The sequence below is a fragment of the Mya arenaria genome, chromosome 14 (assembly GCF_026914265.1).
Source record: "Mya arenaria isolate MELC-2E11 chromosome 14, ASM2691426v1".
In the NCBI taxonomy this organism is placed as follows: Eukaryota; Metazoa; Mollusca; class Bivalvia; order Myida; family Myidae; genus Mya; species Mya arenaria.
This window is the reverse complement of record NC_069135.1, coordinates 1,307,227-1,332,422: the sequence shown is the minus strand read 5'-3', so window position 1 is coordinate 1,332,422 and position 25,196 is coordinate 1,307,227. Positions and strand designations below refer to the sequence as shown.

The following is a 25,196-nucleotide window of genomic DNA, read 5'->3' as shown; positions in this document are numbered from 1 at the left end:
TTAAAGGTTTTTCTATTTTTACCTCTGGGGGCCATCTTGTGCAGTGGACCGAAACCATTGAAGCAAATTTGATAAAGGACCATCTAAGGAACATTTCTGTTAAGTTTCATCAAAATCTGATCATCGGTTTCTGAGATGTTCTTTAAAGGTTTTTCTATTTTTTTGCCCTGGCAGCCATGTTGTGCAGCGGACCGGAACCATTTGAGCAATTTTGGTTAAGGACCACCCAAGGAACAATTCTGTCAAGTTTCATCAAAATCTGCCTATCCGTTTCAGAGGAGATGTCGTTTAAAGATTTTGCTATTTTTAGCTGTGGCGGCCATATTGTGCAATGGACCATAACCATTTGAGCAATTTTAATAAAGGACCACCCAAGGAACATTACTGTCAAGTTTCATCAAAATCTGCCGAACCGTTTCAGAGGAGATGTCATTTAAAGATTTTGCTATTTTTAGCTCTGGCGGCCATATTGTGCAATGGACCGGAACCATTTGAGCAATTTTGGTAAAGGACCACCAAAGGAACATTCCTGTGAAGTTTTGTCAAAATCCGCTTATCAGTTTCAGAGGAGATGTCGTTTAAAGTAAAAGTTTACGCACGCACGCACTCACGACGGACAATCTGTGACGACATAAGCTCCATGGCCTTCGGCCAGTGGAGCTAAAAAATGATTAAAGAGAAATAACCTATTAAATATGCAGAAAGGGATTATTCTTGTGCATAGCACTTCTTGTTATTGTCATCCCTATATATATATTTATACCAAATTTTATTTCAATCCGTTCAGAAGTTTTGAAGTTATTCTTAGGACAAAAGTTTGACGGACAGAAGGACAGACTGACAAAGCGGCAACTAAATGCTCTGCTTTCAGGGGGCATTAAGATGTGGAAGGACAGACAGTGTGGTTCATAAAAAACATCAAATATGTTAACAAAATTCAACTTTTATTTTAAATTTTGCATGATTTTTATTAAGATGCACAAACAATTTATTAAAAATGTAAAAGCAAAGGAGATAATTCAATACCCATTTGATTATTTCAAACCAACAGGCATATGTCCCCTCAAGACCAAACCAATTGCACAGATCTTGACAACACTATTTAAACTCAAGAAATACGACAGAAGATCATTAATGTACCATTTTAATACATGTATATCCATGGAAATGCTGAAGCAAAAATTCTTTTTATGACAAATGATAAGGTTGCAAAAAATCAGGTTTGCATCATAAAATAATTCAAACAAAAGAACCATTTCTTCTTAAGGAACACATAGTCCATGAGTTAAATTATAAAAATAATATGGAGTTTTCTCCACTGTGTCACTTCTTTCCCGACTTCTTGATACCACCGCCGACTGAAATAAGCCAAAGAAAATAGGCTAAACATGTTTCATATCACATATGGGCCTAAAAAATACATTTAGTTCGGGTTACCTGACCCAAACTACGAAAAAGGTTCGGACTCTACCATTTTTATAGCCGTTTGAAAAAAAAAAATGGAATTGCTTTTCAATATGTAGTTTAAAACCTTAATTACTTTAACACCATTCTCCAATGATGAAAATGCCATTCTTATATAAAGCCCAATATTAAAAAATAAATATAAATAAACAATATCTTGACAATATTTACTCTTTCACAGCATAATGTATGCTTAATATTAGCTATTTTGGCCTAAATTTGTATTTTTCCCAGTCAACTTTTTTTCCCAATTTGCAAGGCACAGGCTGTAATAATAATTCCAAAAAAAATCGCTGTTAATAAATATATTTTGCGATATAAATTGCTTGCAGATTAATAATGCATATAGAAGAAATATGTATCTCCTTACGTAACGGTCCTTTCTTGCCACCAGCAGCTTCTTTCGCTGCCTGGAGAGCTTTTTGTGCTTCCCTCTGCTTCTGCTTGAAGGCAACGTCCTCCTGTGAAAGTAATTGTACATACTCTTTAATGATTTATCTCATATTACTTATAACAATCTAATTTTTTCCCAGTAAAAGTTCTTTCAAAGATAGAATAAATTAATGTCATCATTTTTTTCATACCATGAGAGAAATTGTGAACGTTCAGGAAAAGAGTCAGTCAATTGGACTGACAGCATCTTTTGTCAGTCTAGAAAGCATTATGACTGTGTGACAAATAAACCTCTATAACTTATCGATTTCAGATCCATGCTGCTTTGCAAAAGATAAATGCTAAAGCTCATGAGTTCCTGTAAAATTGTTCTTAACAACAACGCTAATACAATTGTGCATGCACATTTCTAGTTATCGCTACAAACAATCTGAAACAAATTTATTTAAAGTTTGACATTTTATGTCACCAAATGGACAGAAACAGTTACCATTTGTCTCCGACAGATAGGAAAGTTACCAGTCGACAATTGGACAGAAGGTTTTCATGATGTCCGCCATGATTGAGTAAGTACAGTACCCATATAAAACTTGATATAATTGAAACAGAAGGCTGATAGCAGTGCAATATTTAAATACATGAAATCAAGAAACAAAACAATTCAAATTGTCTTCAAATTCCTATTATATAAAAAATACCTCATCCATATCATCCTTTTGCTTCTTTGGAGCTTTCAAAGGCTTCTTCTTTCCACCTGAAAATGTATTAAAATTGATTAAGTTTCTTTAATAACAGTATGTGCGCAAAGTTGCTGAATTAGACTTCAAGGAAGCTGATAATGATGTAGCTACCATTCAGATGTTTTGTGCAGATTTGGACGAAATAGTTATCAGAGCATATAATTTGTTTTTTCATAGTCAGATAAAGTACAGTAGGCAAATATAGCCACTTCTTAACATTGACCCTGTTAAATTACAGAACAAATAGAAATCCTCATAGTCCAAGCTCCCTAAGCTTCCTGGAGGAATAACCAGTTTTCACTGTGGCTACTTGCAAACCCTAGAATAGGACTCGCAATAACAAAAGCATGTGTAACATTTCAGATATCATTTAGAAGATTCTACATTATTGACAGGTAATGGTATAGTGTAGCCTTCTCAAAAAGATTGTTATCAAATTCTACTACAAATACTTTTTTGAACAAGAATTAAAGTCCTGTACAGGTACGGCGACCTGTGTTTTAGTAATAGCCCAAAACATATACTGGTTGAGCTGTATAACCTGAGCAGTATTTGAATACCCATCACCTGTTTAAACATGCATTTGTTTACCTCTCGATAGTTTGATGATCTAGACAGATACAAATGCTTGCCATTGCAACAACTATGAAGTGTCATCAATTTTAGATCTGTATTATCCTTGAAAATCCCATGCAGCTTTAATGTAAACATGAAGCATGCGGGGGAATGACGTCACAGACCAAATGCACATTTTCAATGCTTTAAATAAATATATTCAACTGTTATACATGTAGACGCATAAGTAATCTGGTTTTTGACATGTTTAGGTTAATTACAAGTATTGCTCCTTATTTTTTTATAGTAATCATTGCCAGTGGTAGGGAATATGATTTTTTCGAAGTAAGGGACACAACTGTTACAATTTCAAAAGCTGATTTGATTGAGTTGATTCCTCTTCACAGCACACCAGTATCGTTATTGAGATATTACTTTTTGGATAAAAAATTATTATAAAAGCGATCGGGAAATTCATACTCCATACCACCAAGGTGATTTACTGTGTTTAAAATGAAGATTTTTTGGCCATAAATAATACTTCGTCCTGCACCCAATATGTAGTATGACAGATTTACACCAAACATTATGAAACATGGTTCATGCAATGTTTAAAGTTAATACAACAAAAACTTTTAACAAAAACATTAATAAAAAAACTGTCAAAACTGTTCGAATTAACAAAATCAAACAGTCGTGTCACTAAAAATTTAAAACTTATCATCGTTTGAATTCCAGTCACTTTTAGCTATTTCACAATCATTTACGCATGTATCGAACACAACTAAGAGGAGATTTCTCTTTTTCGAAAATGAAAACATATATACTTCCACATAAGTTTATAATCAACTACAATAAATTGAAGCACAGTACCGTCTCTTCCTGACATGTTTAGATCTTTAATTCAAGCAAAGAGATATGCGCACACAATATATTGTCAAGGTCCAGTAGAAGCTTGAAAAAAGCGGAAAAAGCTGCTCCGACAGCCGAACACCTCGAAACAACAAATGTACCAACATATACTTATCAATATAAAAGGCCATGTTAAATGTCGCCTTCGAGATCAATTTATTTATACAAAACTCAAAACCAAGTAAATGTTTGAAATACCGCAGTAAAAAAGGATTTGACTGTTGTTTGATCTCTTTACATACAGTACTGTATACTGGCATTCTCATTCATCAAAGGTTTGATAATGATAAATCAAATATATGTACTGTACCAGTAGTATCATCCGACTCTGGTGACCGAGAATGTATACTGGTTGACGGTACAAATCTGATCAGGACACAAATTCTGAACAATGCTGTTATATGTTCTTATTTCATAAGATTTTTTAACATTTGTATGTAAGAAAATGTCTAAATTGTGTGGAAGAAAAATCGTGTGGTAGTTAAAAAAGGCTCTGTACATAGCAGAAATGTGGATTATACTTCAATAAAATACATTAAATTTGCTTATTTTATTTAAATGAAAAACGTGTTCAAAGTTACCTTTATATCTTATTATTTTATAAACTGTAATTATAATGTGTATTTTAGAATTTACATAGAATTAAGATGAAAGCTGTCAGCCATTCTTAAAAGGACTCGTTCATGGTTTGTAAAATGCTCTTAATACGTTTTTTTTTTAAAGTTACGAAATAAAATGTTGCAGGTCACCAATAGTGTTAAAACTAAGATACGGATGGCTGAGAACCATATCCAACAAATGTTGAGATACATGTACGCTCAAATATTATCATTGAAGTCCACAATTTTGAAATGCGTTACTAAGGCGATTCCACCGTTGAAAGGGCTGTACAGCACTTGGCGTGATCTGTTGATTGACGTTATATTAATGTGATGCTAAAACTATTTTCAATACAACTAAAGTCAGCTTAGTATGAGCATGGACGTATAGGTCCGTGGTATGAGCATGGACGTATTGATTGTATAGGTTCGTGGTATGAGCATGGACGTATTGATTGTATAGGTTCGTGGTATGAGCATGGACGTATAGGTCCGTGGTATGAGCATGGACGTATTGATTGTATAGGTTCGTGGTATGAGCATGGACGTATTGATTGTATAGGTTCGTGGTATGAGCATGGACGTATAGGTCCGTGGTATGAGCATGGACGTATTGATTGTATAGGTCCGTGGTATGAGCATGGACGTATTGATTGTATAGGTTCGTGGTATGAGCATGGACGTATTGATTGAATAGGTTCGTGGTATGAGCATGGACGTATAGGTCCGTGGTATGAGCATGGACGTATTGATTGTATAGGTTCGTGGTATGAGTCCATGTGGGCGAATGGATAAGGTATCGGGCTTCTAGGTTTCTTTTTTTCTTTATTGTACCGGCGTAGGCTCGCTCGCCACTACTACTACTCGTTTTTTATACTGCAATTGTACATTGTATGTCTTTTTCGAAAATTTCGGTATCGATGAGTAAAATAATTATTATACATAGATGTTAGTAGGACACGTTCGCATTTGTGATTATGTTTTATCAACCGTGTAGTTCAGTGTGTGTACATGTATACCACGTGATAAATTACGTCATATATGCTACGTCGGAAGGCAACATTTTGCTTAAAATGAAGACTTGTATCAAAACTTTTCTTTTACAACACCATTTTAAATGAAACAAAGGGCAGTCTATGCCGCTTAAAGAGCACCGCATTTGTATTATTACTGAAAATTGATAAAGTCATTAGTTTCATCAAACACTTTTCCAAAATCATGTTTTGACAGTGCTCCGTCAGACGGCCGTATTGTGAAAAGGTTTGTCGAAACTGAACTATCAATCAAACTTTGGTAAAAGACCGAAGGCAGGGCTACGTTAGCTACGTAGACTGCGCTTTGTTTCATTTAAAATGGTGAAGAAATATTGAAGTTTTCTTTGTTTAAAGTGTTTTTCAATTAAAATATTGCCTTCCGACGTAGCATTTATGACGGAATTTATCACGTGGTATACGTGCACTGTAATTGGGTAATGGAAAACTTACAAGAAGCTTCTTTAAACCTATCTGCCATACATTCTTAATGTATACGAATTTCTGTCACTTCGATCTCATGTCACTTATGGCATCTAAACACAATTTAAGTCGTGATGGCGTCACGGCTGGGTCAAGCCATAATGCAGGCAATGGGCGCGGGCAGACCTTGATAAACTCAAATGATAAACAAACAAGCATATATAACAAGCATATATAACAGCGAATGATTCTCGTACGAATGTCTGCAACATTTCCACCCCAACGTGTTTTTCTGTTTATACCCTGATGCGAAAACTTGCAAGGTAATGAACAATTATAATGCTAATGATATATCAAAGCTAAGCAACAACCAAACTGAGACAGAGTTAAAAATGCATATAAGCCACATTCTATCGAAGTAATAAATCTAACTCTTATATTGTCACCCACCTTTAAATATTACATATAGGATCACTGGCCTGTCTTGGGTTTCCCGTATCATGCAAGCGTACAAAAAGTCCTTTGACTTTCGAGATATGCTTCGTCTTTTTAAGATTAGTTTTCCTCTATTTGTATTGCCTGTCTCTTTTCTTTTTTATATCATGAGAGATCAAAAGGCAATAGTCTTTATTCATGGATAGTTTGAGTGGTATGCTCTTTTTTCTATTGATACTTAAAATTCATTGTCAGCAAATGACTCCAAAAGACAGCTTTTACAGTATCGTTTTTAAATGGTTTGCTATCTCACCGAGACTTCCTTTAGAATTGTATTTTCCGCAAAATGTTGATGACTTATATTATTCGAATATCAAGCTCCATGAGTATTGAGTCGTGTTCACATATACCAGACATCAGAAAACACGATCGAGTGGCTTTGTTTGAAATGGTCGTTTGCGGTTGTTAAGGTCTCAAGGTCTCACCAAGTTTCATCCTGGTTGGTTGAAATAACCACCAATTATAGCACTGGGTTTTAATCGAGCATACCCTGGTCATGGATTCGTTTAAAATTGGTATAAACTGATACCGGAACCACTGCTCCTAGATTGGTATAAAATTAACTAGTTGATATTTTTTATAAACACAAAATAAATTGCAATATGCAAAAGAGAAGGAAACAGTAATTCATGATTTAAAAAAAAAATCAAAACATATTCGGTTATTGGTGAGAGATCACACTTTGAGCAAGTTCGACAGAACCGTGCTCGCTTCTAATTTGCAAACAAAATAACGACATTCACCAACAAACTGTGATTTCTTTGGTACGTTACGGTGGTTCGTTTGATGCTCTTCACAATGGAGGACAATTTATAACATTTTAGCAAAATATAAACAATAGTAAAATGAACGTGATATAACTCTAATTTTCAGGCGGTCTGCAAGAAACAGAGTCATCACTGAAAATGAACAAAGGCTGGCTCGAACTAGAAAGCGATCCAGGTACAAATACTGTTGAAAAACACAATTTTTCATTCGTACCCATTTGTCTTCGTACCAATTAATCAACAGGCAGCAGTTACGTTTACAGGACGCCCCACACTTTTGTCACGCACCCCTAAAAATAAGATCATTTAAACATGGTCAGTTCTCACAAAAACTTAAGTATCAACCAAACATTCTATGAAAAAAATATTCCCATTATCATATTCTAATACTAACTATCAAAGGACTTGAAAGGTAGCTGCTTAAGAACTTTATCAAACATGTTATATATTACTTTTGGGTCAAGTTCCATGCCTTGCTGTTTGTTTTATTTGATGATACAAATAAAGTTTTGTTGAAAACACAGATTACGATGGTGATTTTGAATTGGCCACCCTGGCTTTCTCAAAGTTTTGGCTGGAAATGTCCATTTTGTTGATAGAAATGTATTTAAGTTGGACATTTTCTCAAACTTTATTATATTCTGAGGCAAATGCAATTTATTTGGAGACGATTTGTTGATAAATATGTTAGTAACTAGCTTTACAAAAACACCATAGTATGAGGGCCTAAACATGTCAACCTGTAATATGTATAATAATAAAAAAATAAAAAAATCAATTTTTTTTAATAACAATTTTTTTTGGGAGTGTGGGGGGGGGGGTCATAAAGGTTGGGTCCTGTGCTCATTGGGAAGGAAATAGAAATTTGTTCGTTTTTCAAGATCAGAGATTTTTCTTAAATTGGTCACTGGAAAACATAATTTAAGAAAAGTCAGGGGAAAATAATTTACTTGAACCAAAAATTCTGTGGCTATGACAGTCTTCAAGCACTTATTATGTGTTAACTACATGTATTTTTTTGTAGAAAAATGAGATGTTAATAATTTCTATTGTGTTTTAAACAAATGTTACAATTCAGTATGCATCAATACTTTCATAGTAGAGATAAGATTAATACTTTTTTGTGAAACTATAGCTTGTTTAGTTAGTATCACCTAACATTTGCATTACGGTATACATTGATAGTTGTATCTTAATGAGTTATAGTCAGACTATTCCCTGTTGATTCTTTCAAAGCAGGCTAAGATGCCTTCAAAGATATCCGCCTTTTCTTGAGGAAAACCCATGTATTCAGGTGTATTGTAATGTAATCTGTTTTCCTTTGCAGGGTTGTTTACATTGCTGTTGCAAGATTTTGGTATGTATAAAAAAGTTCTTTTTCACTTGAACAGTCATCAACATTTGACATTTGATCAACAAGCCCAAAACTCTGCCAATGCTATATGCCACAGTCGTAGTGATCACCTGCATTAGTGAAAACGTTGAGAACAGAAATGCATGCAACTTCAAAAAAATAAATTCTTCATCTTTCATTCCTGAAGAAGACATATTGAAAATTATTTGAGATTTGTATTTGATTGCAACATAATCTTCAAATGTTTGGTGATGATGTTGTAATATGTGTCTTTGCACATTCTAAGAATCTACATTTTAAAGACTACTATTTGTTTACTCTATATATGTTCACATTCTTTCAACCTTTATAACATAGTGTGAATTCACATTGAATGACTGTTTATTCTTTTATCTCCAGGTGTGAAGGGAGTCCAAGTTGAAGAGATTTACGACTTACAGAAATCATTTGAGGGGTAATGAACTTAAACACATAATCATAGTGTGCCCAAAACTCTTATGCTATTTTAATAACTATTCTCTTTTTTTTATTGTATAGCCCAGATTAATATTGAGTACCTGTAAAGGAAAGGTTTTGTTACAGTAAGAGATCAAGTTGCAGTACAATTTGCATTTAACTGTATGGGCAGTAAGAAGCATGTTTAAGCTCATCTGATTTTCAAAGAAAAAAGGTTGTTTAAGTGCAATATCAACTTTCAAGATACTCAACTGGTACACAGGTGGCCGGAGACAATACGAAATGTATAACAAGGCCCATAACTCTGACTTTAACAGTTGTCTAGTTTAGTCTCTTTTTTGACTTGAAAACAACAACAAAACATGTATTGTAATTTTATAGTGTAATAGTTTATTAAATTAGATGAGTTATATAAATATAGGACTAACAAAGTTGTATTGTTTTGTAGGACAACCTATGGTTTTATATTTCTGTTTCGATGGATCGAGGAAAGGCGCTCGCGCAGGAAGACAACCACGGATGAGGAGAGTTTTGTCACAGACAGCGATATCGTCAACAATATCTTCTTTGCCCAGCAGGTTGGTAGAAAACAAATTGTTTTTATCAAAGTGAGCTTTGAAAAAACCCAACATTTTATCTTCATTTAATGTTTTATTTGGATTAACCAGGTATTAATGGTATTTTTTTGGTAACAGTTGCTATCCATAGTGATTATAGATGGAATAATGGATAAAATTAAATGTATAACATTGGAACATGTACATTACAATTCTATCCTAGTCACCCGATCGTCGGCGTCGGCGTAACCACTTATGTTAAAGTTTGCGTACCACCTCAAATATTTTCATATTTGAAAGTCCATTGACATATGGCTTTGAAACTTTGCACACTTGTTCACATCATGCCCCCAACCTGTACACAGAAGGAGGTAACTCTATCAAGCATTTCTACTTAGAATGTACGTTAAAGTTTGCGTACCACCTAAAATATTTTCAAAGTCCATTGACATCTGGCTTTGAAACTTTGCTCGCTTTTTCACCATCATGCCCCCAACCTGTACACAGGAGGAGGTCACTATATCAAGCATTTTGACATAATTATGCCCCTTTTTCGACTTAGAATTTACGTAAAAGTTTGCGTACCAGCTCAAATATTTTCAAAGTCCATTGACATAAGGCTTTGAAACTTCGCACGCTTGTTCACCATCATGTCCCCAACCTGTTCACAGGAGGAGGTCACTGTATCAAGCATTTTGACAGAATTATGCCCCTCTTTCGACTTAGAATTTACATTAAAGTTTGCGTACCACCTCAGATAATTTCATAGTCCATTGACATATGGCTTTGAAACTTTGCACACTTGTTCACCATCATGATACAGACTTACTACAACTTTTTAACTCATTGTTAGCATGTTCAGATTGATTGTTAAAGACTCACAGTTTCAAACTTCTTATGCATTTTCCAGGTGTTGGATAGTTTACACCCGAAAAAGTCTTAACATAACCCCATTTATCTATAAATACTAATTCTTGTTTTTATTTACATTTTTTTATCACAGGTGTTTTTTCCAACGAAGCCCTGTTATGCTACTGTTTTATGTATGCTTGTACATGTTTTTCTAATGATACAATATGCCTTAATTTCTATTATCTTATTATTAATGTTCTTACTATTGACCATTCAACAAGCCTTTTTTATTTACACTCTTTTCTATTTACAAAGTCCTGTTATTAACTACACTTTAACAATATCCTCCAGGATGGATATTTTTTTATATTGTCAATCACTGAGAATAGTCGAGCGCGCTGTCTACTGACAGCTCTTGTTTGATCAGGTTTAAAGACTTGTACTCCACATTATCCAGTCTTCGTTGTAACTGGGTTGCCGAAGCCCGGGACAAGTAAATACTGTTTCGGGCAAGTCTAAATTCCCAGGTGGTTGCCTGAACGGGCAAATGCATTTTCCTGATATTTCGATCCCTCTGTTTTTATAATTTCTTCAGCAACTATTCACAAATCCTGATTGAACGTTATTATTATATTGAAATATAGTTATTTTGGGCAAGTAAAACTGTTTTTGGGCAAGTGGTTTTCTTCAACTGCTTGCCCGAAAGGACAAGTGCTGAAAAGAAATAAAGGCAAAGACTGATTATCCACAATATGATTTGTATGGGGGGGGGGGGGTATAAATGTTTCGCAAGATTGCATGATCACAATATAGATAATCTTGTTGCTGTTATAGATGATCCCGAACTCATGTGCGACACACGCCCTGCTTAGTGTGCTACTGAACTGTGAGAAAGTGAGTCTTGGGGAAACGCTCGCCAACCTGAAGGCAGACAGCACAAATATGAACCCAGAGGTAAACTACAATAGTTAACTGTAAAATGTAACACATTATAGAATAGTGCTTGTATTGATATTTTTTTTATAATAAATTAAAGATGCTTGGATTCTCCAGTATATGATGCTGTGAACTTTATTTCACATTTTTCCCAATACACTGTGCATCTTTTTTCAGAACAAAGGTTATGCCATAGGAAATATACCAGAATTGGCCAGAGCCCACAATAACCATGCAAGGTTTGGTCATTTGTGAATAACATTTGTTATACAGACTTTGTGATATACTTCTAGCCATTAACTTTTCGTTATAATTGTTTGTTGTCTCTTTTTAATAGGCAAGCCAGAAGCCAAAGTCTTTAAAATTATGTTATATTATTATAAATTTGCATGTTCTACACTAGTCAAATAATACATTGCAAAAATGTTGAATGTTATCAAGCAAATTGTTTAAACTTAGGCCACAGCATTCAAATACTTTATTTAACTGACAGGCCGATTATTTTCTAGCAAGCAAAGCAAATAAAAGAGAAAGTGCAGTTTTATTTTTTGTTTAAAACCGGAGTAGGTAGGGGTAAATCCAAGATGTAGTTGTTGATTTTCAGACGAGAGTCTTGCCAGTTGCCGGAGAAGCAGCAGGGTATGACTGTGCGTACGATGGAGGCCTTCCACTTCGTTAGCTACGTGCCAATACATGGGCGGCTCTTTGAACTAGATGGTCTGAAGCCCTACCCCATAGACCATGGTACGTATGGTTATTGGCAATGCATGCTTGAATAAAAACATAGCCAATAATTGTTACTTCATATACTATTGGTTAAATGAGTTACTCTTTATAAGCAATGACGTCATGGTCCCTTTCGCTTCATGCAATGTGAACATGAAGTTTTTTCTGTACAATAGACTAGGGGAATGTATATATTTAAAGCAAATCTGTCATAGGCATCTCTCATAATAACTTTTTTTGCTCTTGTGCTTTTTGCTTGATAGGGTACAATATATATATACCTAGTTCTATATAGTAAATGTGCCAAATTTCCAGGTCCATGGGACAAGAATGAAGACTGGACAGAAAAGTTCAGACGAGTGATCTCAGAGCGCCTTGGCATGGCCACTGGAGGGTAGGTTGTGTCCCCTGTTTTTGCAGATACTTAGTTACATTGGCTTATTTACTGATCATTCATTTAAACAATGTCTTGCCTATCTCTGAAACTGTGTTTCATAGAAGAAAGTTACCTTCACTCTAGCCATCATGCCATTGCAGTGAGCCGTACCACGATATTCGGTTCAACTTGATGGCAGTTGTCCCAGACAAGGTCAGCCTCTATGAACACAAACTGAGCACCCTGAAGACAAACAGACAGATAGTACTTGAGGCCTTACAACAGGTAAATTCACTAAACTGATTTCCCAGTCGGCACATTTTTCTTGAGGTTGGTACTCGGTGATGAAAAATGATATTAATAACCAAAAAAAGAAAAAATAACATGACTAAAGTAGGTAATGTTTATGATTGACATGTACATCATGTTCTCAAGCATGGTTATTAATACTACAGAGTTACTCGCTAATGAGTCATTATACATAGTAATGTGTAAAATATATGCTTTTATTCAGTTTGAATACAGATTATAGAGATTTGAGTTTAAGGTAAATAGAAATGAAATGAATTGATGAAAATGTGAACATGGCAGTCATCGAAATTAGACTTTTAGATGAACATGCCCGTACTCATACACTCCCTTTATAAAACACAGCATTTGAGCAAGGCAGGCAAGCATTTAACCAGTGCAGGGCATTAGGGCAAGTGCTAATTTTGACCACTGACTTGGTGTATACATACATGAAGTATAAAGAAAAATCAATGTTTCTGTATCAGGAAGTTTTCTAATACTTTGAATGTTTGAATGTTGCTGTTCTGTGGTGGAAATTTGAAACACTTTGTTGTTTAGATTCTCAGGCACCCGCCACTAAAGGTAGCCGATGTTGTTTTGTATTTTGTAGAGTTTTGTTCTGAAAATCATGCACAACATAATTCTTATAAACATGGAGCTATTTTTAGTTCATCGGTTTTTCAAAGGAAATAAGTTGGGGTATTGTTATAGCCTGGGCTTTATTGTAGGTGAAGGCGGCATCCTCATTTTGTAAACACTGAAACCATGACCATATTTCAAATAATTTTCAATGTATTTAAATGAAACTTGGTACACATGTTGCCAGATACTAGACGCACCTTTTTTAGCTCGACTATTGGAAGAATAAGGAGAGCTATACTACTCACCCTGGTGGCAGCGTGGGCGTCACACCTTGGTTAAGGTTTTGCATGTAAACACCTTTAAGTCATTATCTCAGTAATTATCTCAGTAAATACATCATTTATTGCATTGAAACTTTGGATATTTATTCCCAACTATATAACCTACTAAATTAATGAAGTTAGATAACACTTTTTTGAATATAATGCAAATTATGGGCCTTTATTATTTGACTTAGAAATTCTGGTTAAGGTTTTGCATGTAACCACTTTTAAGTCAATACCTCAGCGAATACATCATGTATTGCAGTGAAACTTTATACACAGGCTTACAACCATTCAAACTTCTTAATTAATCAAGTAAGATAACTCTATCTTGCATATTATATAATTTTTGCCCCTTAATTTTGGTTAAGGTTTTGTGTGCAAGCACACATAGGTTAATATCTCACTAACTACTTGATGTATTGCATTGAGACTTTAAACAATGGTACTCAACCACCCAACTTACTTGAATAACCAAGTAAGATAACTGTATTTTGCAAATAATGGCCCTTTATTATTGGACTTAAAAATTCTGGTTAAAATTGTGCATGTAACCACTTCAATACATCATGTATTGTATTTCCATCAAGTCTGTATTTCATTAAAGGCTGAATGTTTTTGAATTTTACACAAATCTTCGCAGGCATCATTCTAAGCAAATTTTACAGTGATCCATGCATGTTTCGCCAAAACTTTTCAATCCTAACACTGAAAAGCAGCGGAATTGTCGAGCGCGCTGTCTCTGTGACAGCTCTTGTTACAAGACCAATCACTCTCTTTGATTGAAAAAGTAACATACAGGCGTTTGTGTTCGCTCTGTGCGCTCTTGTCTGGTATTGAATGAAACAAAACTAAGGCTTTTCGGATATCTTTAAATCTGATAAAATTTACTGTATCATAGTAATATCAGAAAAGGAAAATAAAAATAACCTCAAAACAGCTGTTATAAAAACTTATTGTATGTTCCTTCAAATTATCTGACACTATTAAAATTCTCCATCTTCTGAACAAGATGTGAACTGCAAAATGCCTTGGCGACATCAAAACACAAATGACAGAAAAACAGGTCTCGAAACATTGTACAACATGTATAAAGAATTATGTTGTCTCACTGTCATGTTCAATCAGTGCTGTTTCTCCAAAGTTTGTTGCACTTTTGTCATCATCCCACACCCTCTCTCTTTATTTTCAGGTATTTATTGCTTACATGTAGCGACTTACTAGGTGTGATCAAAATATGAAGTAGAAGTTTATAATTATGTTGCTGTTAATTATATAATGAACCCATTTTCATTTCAGTTAATTGTATTTGGTAGGGCTTTGCTTTGCATTCTTGTTTGATAGATCTTCATTTCAAGCTGATGTGGTAGAACTGGCATCATATGAGCCTTAGTGTATTTTTACTTCATAGATACCGTATTTTCTCGACTATAAGGCGATTCGCTTATAAGACGGCCCCCTAACTTTGCCCATGAATTCTGGTGCTTTTTGTTTCGACTCGCTTATAAGACGGGGTCAATTTTTAAGCAAATCTAAAATGCTAAAATTCTTCCTAATGTGTAAAAATGTTCAAGCTCAACGGACAATTATCGACTTTCGCGGTAACTGTTTTTGTTTTCCTCAAAGAAAATGGCAGTCAACTGTGAGCTCTCTATTTGGAGGTAGGTTAAAAATGAGTACATAAGTTTGCAGGACAGGTCGTTACTTATCGGAATTGTAATAATTAATCAATAACAACATATGTTTGTTTTAGTTTTTTTTATTGAAGACACCAATAAAGTTCTTCGGCAAAATAAATGGCTTTAATAACATAACTGCGAAAAGCCGCGGCATAAATAGGTGTTTGTTTAGCAATAATGCTTCAGGCAATATTGTCCCTTGATTGGCGACGAACATAAAGGATTCATATTCGCATTGTCATTTGTTTGCTTAATCAAATTGACAGTTAGGTACCTACATCATATTTAGATTCCAATTTATTGATTTGATATATCTGTCAAACTAATTATACTGACACGCGCCATGAGAAAAAATGCAGATATAACGGTACACTGTGTGACGTCAGAGCACGCGCGGTGAAGATATTTCGTGTTGTTGTTTACTTATTTGCCCCATACTTGTATCAGCAGACGATATACTGGATAGACGAATACCCTATGTAAAATTTTACTGACTTTGACTTGAATCTTTTTTTAATATTTTATCGACTCGCTTATAAGACGGGTCCCCTACTTTGGGGGTAAAAATCGGGACCCAATTTCCCCGTCTTATAGTCGAGAAAATACGGTAATGTACATAAATTGTCAGAAGAGGTGTCTCAGAACTAAATACGGCTAATTTGGAAATAAATCTCTTATTATTCATCTCACTAAATGATAATTTGTTTATGAGTTTATTTCTCATATATTCCTTAATATGTTTCATAACAAGGATTTTTAAATCTTTAAATTATTATTTTTACTTCACAATTCTTTAAAGTTGTTAGTATTTGAATTGGTATAATCTGGTGATATGGATCTTTTTCCCACTACACATGTTAGATGTATTTAAACTACAGATGGTCAAAGTGACCTCACCAGGAATAACAGTTGCTGAGAAGGAAAAGTGTCTTGCCGCAGTGAAAAAGAGGAATCCTCAAGCTGCGGTTGCCATGGAAATCTGTGTTGAGGGGAAACCAGATGGCTCTTGTCATACTGACATGGCGCTCGGGGGTGAAGTCAAGCCAAACATTATTGACCTGACAGCCGAGGATGGCCTAGGGATCACTGGTGGTGCTAGTTCTCAAACACAAATGTGTTCAAACACACTCCCTGCTGGCAGGGCCGTTGTGAAATCGGAATCTCAGACTGTTACACTTAGCGAACATGTTCCTGGTAACCAGTCTGGGTTTTTCACTGAAAGTGTTCAGACAAGGATAGAGGAGAGGATGGATGTTCAGATCTCAGTTGCCATGGAGACAGGCTTGTCCACAATAGTTCCCACCACAGCATCCACATCTGATGTGACCAAACCACTTACCATAGAGACAAGGTTTACAGGTAACATTATCCCGCCTGCACCTACCCAGGTGTTTGCAGTTTTCCAAACATGTTTGTAAATGTAATAATATGGTAAAATTTAAACATACAGTGAAAACTCACTAAACCGGACAAGGTCCGGACCGGGCAAAATTTCCGGTTTAGTGAGGATTTGATGTACGGAGTAAGTTTACTCAAAATGTTAACTGAGTTAACCTTTAAAGGGAAGTTGGAAATTGGAATAAAATAAAAACACATAAAGATAACATTTATTTTACATCAAAGATGGTTCAAGTATTTATTATCATCTTTTTCCGAGTCTAAAAAAATAAAACAACTGGCGTAATTTAATGCTTGTTAGTATGTTTGATAGTTTAATTAACGCACCGCTCTAATTTGATTCACTCATAGATGTCTTTAGATAAAACAACCCTCCAAAATGATCACTTAATAACCGTTTCTAGTTCTTTATTTTCTGCAACAAACAAATTAATGTTTCAATCAATTTTCTTTTCACAAGTTTGATTAACGTTTGATTATCACGCGGCAGTCAATCCACAGCGCAATCATTATTATCGAGTTATCACAACATCAAAGGTGCAATATTTAACGACGCACCGGCTGTCAAAACAAAATGACACGCGATTCGCGAATTCCTAATACACAAAATCATTTTGACATGTTTGAACACTCTCCGATACCCATGTTGGGTATCATATTCTAAATTTAAACATGTATCTGCCGCCATGTCATTTATGTTCATGTTATATACCTCATTTGCCATAGTTTATGGTATGAGAGAATAAACGTTGTTTGAGTTGAGAACAAATATACGTCCGGTTTTGCGAGGTAAAATTGACAACTAACAAATTTTCTCGATTTTTTGTCCGGTATCCGGAATTCCGAGGTTCCGGTTTTGTGGGGATTATTTTACATTGAAAATAGAAGGGGAAAATCGGGACTCTGGAAAAAGTCCGGTATCCCGAGGATTCCGGTTTTGTGGAGATCCGGTTTAGTGAGGTTCCACTGTATTTATTCATTAGATTGAGTTTCAAATGTTTCATCAGAAACTATATTGAACTACATGTAGTTACATAGCTTTGTAGTCATAGAGATGACACACATGAATGTTTATTTTATCTCTGTGGCCATGACTTACAAGTATTAAAGTTCTGGCCACAAGGTAAACAATCAATTCACACATGCCATCTCTATGCAACCATACATTGCTTAATGGTATGATTGAAATAAGTTTACAAAAAACATTCTAAGTACTTGGGCAGGTCTCACATGATGTTACTGAAAGGAAAATATTTTCCAGCTGAAAAAGGTTTTACATGTTATCTATTTAGACAGTAATAATGCAAAGCCAATATTTGCGCTTAATGTGTAGTATACTTATGTTTTTAAAATCAGATAGTCATAGAATAATAGAATGTATGTACATTGTACTTCATTGGCAGTATTTCCTACTATCCACAGGTTCCCCAGGGCCTAGCAGTGAGAGTACGGACACAGCGTCGGAGGTAGGCAGTTGTTTCAGCTCCCCTAGCAGCAGTACAGCAGGGACCTCCACACAGAACAGCCCAAACGTATCCGGGGCAGAGAAACCAGGTGGGAGGGGCTCATGTGCCTGCTTGTGTTATTGATCTGCTGTTGGCTTAGTTATTTTTTGTGTCACTCAAGCAATTTATGAAAAATGTGTTTTTTGAAACAGTTTACCTAAGTTATGTACGGTATGAATCATGGACTTCAATCAGAAAATGTCCTAATGTTCCAAAATAGTGACACAGAATGGGGATATGGTTTGGCTACAATAGCCATGAAGTTAGCTATATTTAATTTGTCATTTTTCTAATGTCAGAATGGTTAATTGGTTAATGGACAACATTGTGATAAAATATGTTTGACTTCTACAGATGGTAGCCCAAGAGTGAAATCAGAAGACGACTCCACAAGTTCCTCCAGACACAAGACCAAACTACACAGTCAGCATGGCTTCAGACCAAAGGTGAGACCTGAGACCTTGTCTGTGACCTTGGGTCAATGTTACAAACAGTCTCAAGTCTGAGTTCAGCCGCAGGTTGCAAAACTGCAATTCTTTACTTTTAGATGTATTAATGGTGATATTTGCTGAATTTAATTTTTTTAAAACAAATAGAACAAAGATTATTCTTTGTTATTAGATTTAAGTGCTTTTCTGAGTCTGATTCCAGACTCAGTCCTGAGACTGTTCATAATCATGGACTTACAGACCTATTGTTATTGATATTATTTTATACTAAGAACTAGTATGTATGTGTAAATACATAAAATAAAATGAAAGAAACAGCCCACAATCATTAGCAGCCAAATGAACTAAAGGCCTTTTTGGGGAAAGGGCCGTAACTGATGTTGGAAAAAACTCGTGGGACAATCCCTTTGCATGGCCTTGTTTTTATAAGTTAATCGATGATACATTACAACCTTTCCATTTCTGTTTATAACTTATTGTTTTAGTGTATCATCATGCAATCAAATATAATTAGAAAAAAAGCCTTATAGATTCCTGAAAACTTGAAACGCATGTATTTGTACATGAAAAAGAAAATCATATTTTTATGTATTTCATTTATTATGCTGTACGTTTTGGGTTATTTATTAACAAAGGCCATGCCAACAACATTTTATGGTTATCGTTTTTGGGTGGGTAGGGTCAACCTTTAGACAGTAAAAAACTATGGTTACAAATTTCACAGTTTATCCAAATATAATCCGATTTAATGCCCTGATAATGGCATGTTAAATGAGGCAAGAAAAGTAATGTTTGTACTGTAATGTTAATATACCTGTCAAATGTGGACCTTGGTGATAATTAAAGTAGATATGGTGTGAGGAAGATGAGGTGATACCTTAAATGGACCTTCAAATTTATATGACCTTATCAATATGTTTTCATGCTTTTTGTCAAAGAAACTAAGATATGTTGTCATTTTAACAAGGCACTTTGTTTTTTTTCTGTTGGGTAGCTGTTTTTTTAATTGAAACCTGATACTTTACATAGAATCAATTAGGTATATGGCCTGACAGGTTCTTGAACACTGTTTAAGCTGCTTGACCATGTTGTACCTCCCAACACCACTGCTGACAGTGAACGGTCTCGATCAAACTGAGACTGCCATTTTTATACTTTGACCATGTCTAGTTATTTCTTGCTTTTTGGTGGATTATATCCTGAAAAACTCACCATTTGGAAAAGTGGGCGTATCAAATTATAATTTCACTGTTCCTCTCCTTTAGCCCATTTCAAGGTCAATATAACAAACAAAAATGCATATATTGCTGGGAAGAATTCAGTGACATTTATTGTTATTTCTGTCTTGACATCATTTGGCTAAATTTTGATGTGGTTTTCCAAAATAATTAATATTTATTATTATTTTTGATGAATAATAAGCATGAAATAAAAAAATATAACTAGGTTTCTCAGTTAAGATTTATCCTATGTATACATTAAATGTTTCTGAAGATTTCTCTTCCAGAATGAAGGTATGAAATATGTTATAACATTTCTTTTGTGTGTTGCAGGATCTCATTGCGTTGTTGAAAAATGTGGAAAATGAAATTAAAATCTGTGAAACAAAGCTGCAAGATGAACAGGAAAAGATCAAGAAATACAAGGTAAAGTTTGGTTGTTATTTTTATCTGACCATAGCTTGCAACTCTTTGGATATTCTTATATTTTAAATTGTTAATTATCATGATTTTCAATTATTAAAACAATCGGCATCTGAGTGTTTACTGTTAAAAGAAATGTTGACTACATATTTTTTTATAACAGAGAATAGGCAATAATTGTTATGTTGTATACCACTGGTTAAATGAAATAATGCTATTCCAATCAGAGTGCAATATTTAAGAGAGGTGTATGTCGATATTAAAGCATAGTTGTCCAGATATTGTTATCAGTTGCCAAAAAAATAATCCTGATACTCACAATGATGTTCACATATGAGCATTGGCAATGGCACATATTTTGCAGCAAGGCTGATTACTGACCAAATAATTTTTAGATCAGGATTTTGGCCAATGTAATAAAATAGATGTTAACTTTCAGTCAGCTTATTTTATTATTTTCAAACCATGTTCGATTTTCACTTCCTTTTTCACAATTCATTCAAGGCGGTGCAACTGAAAACATTATAATGTATATTTTTCTCTCTGTAACTCTCTTACATTTTTGTCCTATCTTGGCTCAGATTGACAACTGCCGTCGTACCCACAACTACGACCAGTTCCTGTGCACTTTTCTGTCGATGTTGGCCCAACAGGGGCACCTGGCAGAGCTGGTCCAGCAGCACAGCCTCATCAAGAAACGTATCCCTGCACACATTGCACAGGCTGCAAAACTCACACAGGCCGCAAAGAAAAAGAAGAAAACTAAACGCCGGAAATGAAGTCCAATACCGAAGACCAGTATTTGATAGCTTATGCCATCCTTAGAACAGTATTTTTATACAGTGACCTGACCCAGACTATATTAGTGGGTAATATGGTAGGGAATAATGAGAACATTAGTGAGGGTACAAAAAATATATCCCAAGTTCAAGGATTTCATTTAAAATTCACATCATTGTCACAAATTGCATTAAAACATTTATATGAATTAAGTCTGGATAGCTCCGAGGTAATGCTTCGGGAATGTTCCTGTGGCCTCTCTCCTGGACACTTAGTGCTGGTGAGTTTGACCCAGGAAGTGGGCTCGACCTCAAGAAATTGGTATTAACTAAACCTTTTATTCATAAAATTAAATAATCTTGGTTTAAACTCGTGTAAACTTTTATTTTTTTAATTAAGTATTAAAAAGAGAATTACTTTTCAGAAATACTGATTCCAAAAAGCATTCTCACTATATGTTGGTTAATAAGCAGGGGTTCAGATTTAATGACTAAGTAATCAAACAACAGAATAGTATAAGTATACTGCAATAAACAATGTTTGACTATTTCAGGGGTAAAAAATGGTAGGTGGGGGCATTTACAGTTGGCCTTTTGTCCATGGTATAAAGCATAAACTTAATTTGCTACCATTTCATATTTGCAAAAACTAGTGAAGAGCCATACATGGACTTGCCAGGACTAAATAAATGTCTTTAATTTTCTCATGACTTATTTTGAATTAATGAATTTTATTGCGTGTTGTCTAAAATGGTGATAATGACAACTGTCCGAATATTACTCTATTAAATATTGCTTATAGTTAGTGAAAAGTTTACGACTTAATCTGTTTTCTCTTTACCTATGATGTAAAAAATATCAGGTAAACATTTGCAAAATGTGTCTTATTTGACTTGATATGTCAAAGATTTTAATTGAAGTTTTACGACATTTTTCCATTTGCTGACAATTCTGAATGAACATTTCATGTACGATGATATGTTGTGTTTCTGTTAACATGCTGTGGAACAAGAGTGAAAGATAGACGTTGAGCTTTGTTCTTTTGTGAAACATACATCTATGTTCACATTGTCAGTACCTTTTGATATAAGTTATGCATTGTAGTCTGAAAGCAAGAACACTGAATGACTTAAGTCTTATACTAAAAAAAAGTAGAGCTCAAGTCATACACTGAATGACTGTAGAGCTCTTGTCATGCACTGAAATATTGTAGAGTTCTTGTTGTGTAATGAATGGTTGTAGAGCTATATTTGTACATTGTTTTGATGTAGAGCTCTAACATAAGTCACACACTGAATGATTGTAGAGCTCTTTTCATACATTGAAAGATTGTAGAGCTCTAGTCATACACTGAATGATTTATGAGCTCTAGTCATACACTGAATGATTGATGAGCTCTAACATAAGTGACACACTGAATGATTGTAGAGCTCTGTTCATACATTGAATGATTGTAGAGCTCTAGTCATACATTGAATGATTGTAGAGCTCTAGTCATACACTGAATGATTGAAGAGCTCTAACATAAGTGACACACTGAATGATTGTAGAGTTATTTTTATACACTGAATGATTGTAGAGCTCTAGTCATACAGTGAATGATTGTAGAGCTCTAGTCATACAGTGCATGATTGTAGAGCTCTAGTCATACACTGAATGATTGTAGAGCTCATTTCATACACTGGATGATTGTAGAGCTCATTTCTAGATTGACTGAGTGATTGTAGAGCTCATTTCGTACACTGAATGATTGTAGAGCTCATTTCATACACTGAATGATTGTAGAACTTATTTCATACACTGACTGAGTGATTGTAGAGCTCATTTCATACACTGAATGATTGTAGAGCTCATTTCATACATTGACTAATTGACTGTAGAGCTCATTTCATACACTGAATGATTGTAGAGCTCATTTCATACACTGAATGATTGTAGAGCTCATTTCATATTCTGAGTGATTGTACAGCTCTAGTCGTACACTGAACGATTGTAGAGCTCATTTCATACATTGACTGAGTGATTGTAGAGCTATATTCGTATACTGAATAACATACTGTAGAGCTCTTTTGTAAATATTTTGGATTAATCTGCAATGGATACATTGGATATTTCTTGTCATACACAACACTGCCTTTTGTTACAAATCATTATTTTTTATGTCGTTGCTGTTATTGTAATAAATTGACTGCTGAAATATTTGGTGTCATTTGTAAGGTATGCTAGAATCACAGTTTTTCTCTCATTATGTTTCTTTACACCAAAGAATACTTACAAAGCACATGTTTCTATGTAATTCCGTTGTAAAACAGAGCACATACAGAGCTATGACACAGGAACTGTATATATAAAGCCCAGGACACCATGTTCGTGTCATGCTATCATGTTTCAACCATGTTATATTTGGGCTTCCAAAACTATTGCGCATTTTACAAAGATTTTTTTTCTGGTAAGAATAAAATAACTGCATATCCTGTTTATGAAGGATTGAATGTGATTGGCCGATTGTTCAGAACTTACAAGTTATGCACATTGTTAACATAGTTGTTGTCAATATTCAAAACATTACTGCTCTAGAAGTACAATGGATACTCTTCTAGTCTGCTGTATTTCTAACAATATTCCAGTCAACAGTTTGCGCTGAACCTTTTTATTTTTAAATACTTGAGCACATCATCAAATATATCATGTTAAATAGTTTACAAGGATGTCCTTATTCACATTGTTAACTTAATAAAGTTCTGAACAATTGACACTGTGTTTTAAATCAACCAGGCATTATGCTTATTTCTAAAAGGAGTTCATTTATAAATCAAACCTATATGTCTTTTAAAAAATTGATAATATTTTTTTGGTGGTAGGTTAGGGGGAGTTTTTCTCATTAAACCATCTGCAAAAGTAGAGACACTGCCGATATCTTTTAACATAGCCAGTATGTATGGAAATGTAAAGCATTATCCCCTTCCGAAGGTTCCAGAATAGCATTGTCCCCTGCCGAAGGTTCCATTATAGCATTATCCCCTGCGGAAGGTTCCATAATAGCATTATCACCTGCGGAAGGTTCCATAATAGCATTATCACCTGCGGAAGGTTCCATAATAGCATTATCACCTGCGGAAGGTTCCATAATAGCATTACCACCTGCGGAAGGTTCCATAATAGCATTAGCACCTGCCGAAAGTCCCATAATAGCATTATCTCCTGCCGAAGGTTCCATTAAAGCATTATCTCCTGCCGAAGGTTCCTTTATACTAGAAAGAAGTTTGTGAAACACGTGATGTATGTACAATGTACATTCATAGTGCATGCGTACATGCGTTTGTTCTGGCTAGATTTGATCAGAACCGTCACAGTTGTGGCCCTTTAATTTATGAATTTTACACTTGATTTTGTCCTTTTGAGACGTAAGATGTTTTTGCTGATACAACAGTCTGAAATGAAAATACTAATCAATACTCTTCTGGGGGGGGGGGGGGATAAAGTGTGCATGGTGGGAAATTTGTCTAAATAAAACGATAGCCATATGAAAGAACGGGTTAAGTTTTACTATACAATCATTTTGAGCTCACAATAGCAAAACTTAATTGTACCCAATTCATATTCATAATTACTTTGTAGTGTTAGAAGCATTATGAATCATTTAGCGATGGATTTTGGCTATTAGGCTTGTATGGCTCGTCTGTAATGGTGATGACGGACAGGCTACACCAGTTTGCCCGTGTCCCACAGTCATTAGGGGTACACAGCGTGCTATTGTTGCATCATTACAGGACTTGTTAACTGTCACACTAGCGCGTCAGACAACGCTCCAATATGATCTAGTATATACTCTACAGTGGTTACAAACTCACTGCGTTCTTAAATAAAATTAGTTTTCTTTTTCTGCTCAACCATGAACTACAAGTACACCG

The 25,196-nt window shown here is 34.9% G+C and overlaps 1 protein-coding gene and 1 long non-coding RNA gene across 2 annotated transcripts; one reads left to right on the top strand and one right to left on the bottom strand.

The window, feature by feature from the left end:
• Positions 1-923: 923 nt before the first annotated feature.
• Positions 924-4,162, bottom strand: LOC128217802 (uncharacterized). Its single transcript, XR_008258272.1, has 4 exons — positions 4,026-4,162; positions 2,556-2,611; positions 1,835-1,925; positions 924-1,358 (listed from the first exon to the last, which is right to left on the bottom strand). It is a non-coding gene; the product is annotated as an uncharacterized LOC128217802 (long non-coding RNA).
• Positions 4,163-7,399: 3,237 nt separating this feature from the next.
• LOC128217924 (ubiquitin carboxyl-terminal hydrolase BAP1-like) lies at positions 7,400-23,482 on the top strand. The gene is made up of 14 exons (XM_052925384.1): positions 7,400-7,554; positions 8,707-8,736; positions 9,133-9,187; positions 9,638-9,767; positions 11,433-11,552; positions 11,712-11,773; positions 12,139-12,278; positions 12,576-12,654; positions 12,798-12,921; positions 16,390-16,870; positions 18,332-18,463; positions 18,769-18,860; positions 20,417-20,509; positions 21,088-23,482. The coding sequence occupies exons 1-14, from the start codon at positions 7,518-7,520 to the stop codon at positions 21,283-21,285; spliced, it is 1,773 nt and encodes a 590-aa protein (XP_052781344.1). The 5' UTR covers positions 7,400-7,517; the 3' UTR covers positions 21,286-23,482.
• The last annotated feature ends 1,714 nt before the right edge of the window (positions 23,483-25,196 follow it).